Raw genomic sequence first — 3,668 nt, forward strand, 5'->3', positions numbered from 1 at the left:
TTCGAAATTAACAAACTGAAAGAGAATGAATGAGAAAAAAACAACATAAACTTCTTAGTAATTATCAGGGTTAAAAGTCTATAATGTTTGTAAATTTATGAATAATTGAAGAAGTATATTGAACACAAATATTCAGGGAATAAAATGAGTCTATTATCATAATTGTAACTCTTCTGAATTCCTTGTATTTCGAGGTCAAAGTTTAGTTTTTTTTTTAGTGTTTCTCTCGAAATCTACGCAATTAAACACAAATATTGATGGAATAAAATGATCATAATTGTAATTGTTATGATTTCGTTCATCCGATTGTTAGTTTAACGCACGAAAGAACATCAGCAAATTGATTTTTAAAAAAATAAATAAAAAACTTTAATTAACTTCTTAGTTATTTCGACCTGATTTCGAAATTAACAAACTGAAGAGAATGAAAGATATAACAATTAGCGGGTTTAAAAGTCTGTAAAGTTTTCGAACAAATTCCTGTATGCAAACGCAATAAAAACCAATCTAATCAAACGATAATTACGTCTCGCCCATAAATGTATACGTGTTCGTTTTTTCTTTGCAAGTAATTGAAGAAATATGTAATTACCAGTTTCGTAAGAACATTGTTGCGTTTCGATATTTGGTAACCAATTAATTTAATAAATAAAACTTTTTGTATACAATGAATGAACTTATACATTTTCCATTTTATTCAATAACGTTTTGCCATCTTTCTGGTAACTTCGTGATTCCACGTTCATAAAACTTCTGGTCTTTATAAGCAAAATTAAACTGAATCAAACGCGATTTCAGATCATCGGAATTAATGAAAGTTTTAAAAATCAAAGAGTTTTGTAAACTTCGAACTAAATGGTAATCTGATGGTGCCTTATGCGAGATGTGAGATCACTTTCCAATCAAGATTCAATAATTTTCTACGAGTTACCAAAGATTTGCATTGTTTTGCCATTTCTGACCAATTTTCTTTGATTGCTTCCTCAAGTTTCTTTAGTTGTTGACAGTAAATTGATCGATTAATTACACAACAGCTTTATAATTCTATCAAATTCACCTTTCGGTTGGTTCATCAAGTTTGAATTTGTTATAAAGTAAGTTTTGAAAAAGTAGTGTCATTAGTTTTTAGTGATTTTCTCATAATCTATGCAAGACAGTTATATGATTTAATGCATAAATTAAACCTAAATCTTCAATGATTAAAATGAGTGTATTATCATAATTGTAACTCTTGTGGATTTCTTGTAATTCGAGGTCAAAGTTGAAGATGTATTAAAGTAAGTATTGAAAAAGTAGTCTCTGTAGTTTTTAGTGATTTTCTCATAATCTATGCAAAACAATTATATGATTTAATGCATAAATTAAACCTAAATCTTCAGAGAATAAAATGAGTATATTATCATAATTGTAACTCTTCTGGATTTCTTGTAATTCAAAGTAAAAGTTGAAGATGTAATAAAGTGAGCTTTGAAAAAGTAGTCTCTGTAGTTCTTAGTGATTTTCTCATAATCTATGCAACACAGTTATATAATTTAATGCATAAATTAAACATAAATATCCAGGGAATAAAATGAGTCTATTATCATAATTCTAACTCTTCTGGATTTCTTGTAATTCGAGGTCAAAGTTGAAGATGTTATAAAGTAAGCTTTGAAAAAGTAGTCTCTGCAGTTTTTAGTGATTTTCTCATAATCTATGCAAAACAGTTATATGATTTAATGCATAAATTAAACCCAACTCTTCAGAGAATAAAATGAGTCTATTATCATAATTGTAACTCTTCTGGATTTCTTGTAATTCGAGGTCAAAGTTGAAGATGTAATAAAATTAGCTTTAAAAAAGTAGTCTCTGTAGTTTTTAGTGATTTTCTCATAATCTATGCAACACAATTATATAATTTAATGCATAACTTAAACTCAAATGTCCAAGGAATAAAATGAGTCTATTTTCATAATTGTAAGCCTTCTGGATTTCTTGTAATTCGAGGTCAAAGTTGAAGATGTTATAAAGTAAGCGTTGAAAAAGTAGTCTCCGCGGTTTTTAGTGATTTTCTCATAATCTATGCAAGATAGTTATATGATTTAATAGATAAATTAAACCCAAATATCCAGGGAATAAAATGAGTCTATTTTTATAATTGTAAGTCTTCTGGATTTCTTGTAAATAGAGGTCAAATTTGAAGATGTAATAAAGTAAGCTTTGTTAAAGTAGTAAATTGACCAAAACGTTGTGTAACTTTCAATGAAACATCTATCTATCATCATTATAATAGCTGGCTTTGGATTCTAGCAAAGAAGTGAAATATGTCGAAAATATTCGTTTGTTTTTTTTTTGTTAAAATTGACCCTAAACAAACGAGATTATGACTTCCAAAAGTGACATCTTTCAAATGACAGAAGCGCTTCAAAACAAAGTTAACGCTATCTATTTGTGTAAACCGAAATTACTTTCTTGCCAACCCAATAACTAAAAAGGGCTGCGAACTTTGGTTTGCTGATGCCGGAATAAACTTTGGAGGAGGATAATTGGCCGCACGCGATTATTAATTTTCTTGGGCTTCGGTCCCGATCTCCGGTGGCAACAGGCAGGCAAGCAAGAGCAACCCTTCAGCGGTCAGTTTAATTATGGGTTTCTCTTCTCGGTCGGCCGCCCTTTGATTTCCTTCCACTCCCCCAAGAAGAAACAAGGTTTCTCTCACTCACTCACTCTTGAACGAGTAATAATATTATCATCAGCAGTAACGTACGCTCCCTTGCATCAAACGACTGCTGCTGGCCCTTTGTGTTGCGAGCCCTCTCGAGGTGATGTTGTTAATTGGTTTTTGGGTTGGTACACATGATTGTTAATAGGCGAAACTTTGCTGCTCACTTCATGATATCGATACGATGATTATAGTAAAATCAAACATTCTTATATAATTTTTTTTTTGTTTATATATATATATATAAATATTATATACTTGATACTTGTATATACACAGTTAATAATAAATAATTAATTAATAATTTACAAAGGGCAACTATATAACGAGAGGAAACAGAGATATTTTGACTCGTTGGACGGAGAAGAGATCAGATCTTACTTGGACCACTCGGAGGGACGAAACCGTAACCGGAAGCTCCGACGACGACGCCGGAAGTCTCGCCGTTCGCTTGCGGTGCGGCGGGAAAGACGACCGGACCGGTGTTGGCTCTCGCGTCTCTTTGATTCACCACTGGAGCGGCATCAGCGAATCCACCGCCGAAGTGTCCTCCGAAGTCTCCGAATCCGAACTGGGCTCTGGCCAAAGCCAGAAGGGCGAAAAGTACGACCACGATCTGGAAAAAAAGTTTTCAAAATTAGAAAGAGCATTTTAAACATCTAATGCATGGAGCTAGAGCTACACGAACAACAAGAAAACGCTTCACGGTCTGATTGTTGTCGGCATAATAAATTATTTGCCAATCGCGCACAAACATATACACGACGCGTGCATAATACACACACACACGCTTTGGATTTATTTCAAATTTCTGCTGGATTTTGCGTAAGAGAGATTTACTCCTTTTTCGACCTTGCGCTCCAAGGTTTTCCAGGCATTCCTTTTTGGGGGGTGGCTCGAACACGCTTTTCAATCCATCCGCTTTCCAATCGTTTAAAAGCAAACGATTTTCAACGTTACCTCATCA

At 33.1% G+C, this 3,668-nt stretch overlaps 1 protein-coding gene across 1 annotated transcript; it reads right to left on the reverse strand.

Annotated features, from left to right (window-relative positions):
- Positions 1 to 3,013: 3,013 nt before the first annotated feature.
- Positions 3,014 to 3,317, reverse strand: LOC108565309 (the record flags this gene model as incomplete). The annotated part of the gene is made up of 1 exon (XM_017924699.1): positions 3,014 to 3,317. A coding segment is annotated over one exon (246 nt), but the record flags the coding sequence as incomplete, so codon positions are not given.
- Positions 3,318 to 3,668: the final 351 nt, after the last annotated feature.

This window comes from Nicrophorus vespilloides, unplaced genomic scaffold (genome assembly GCF_001412225.1).
Source record: "Nicrophorus vespilloides isolate i.1.1-1 unplaced genomic scaffold, Nicve_v1.0, whole genome shotgun sequence".
Taxonomy (NCBI): domain Eukaryota; kingdom Metazoa; phylum Arthropoda; class Insecta; order Coleoptera; family Silphidae; genus Nicrophorus; species Nicrophorus vespilloides.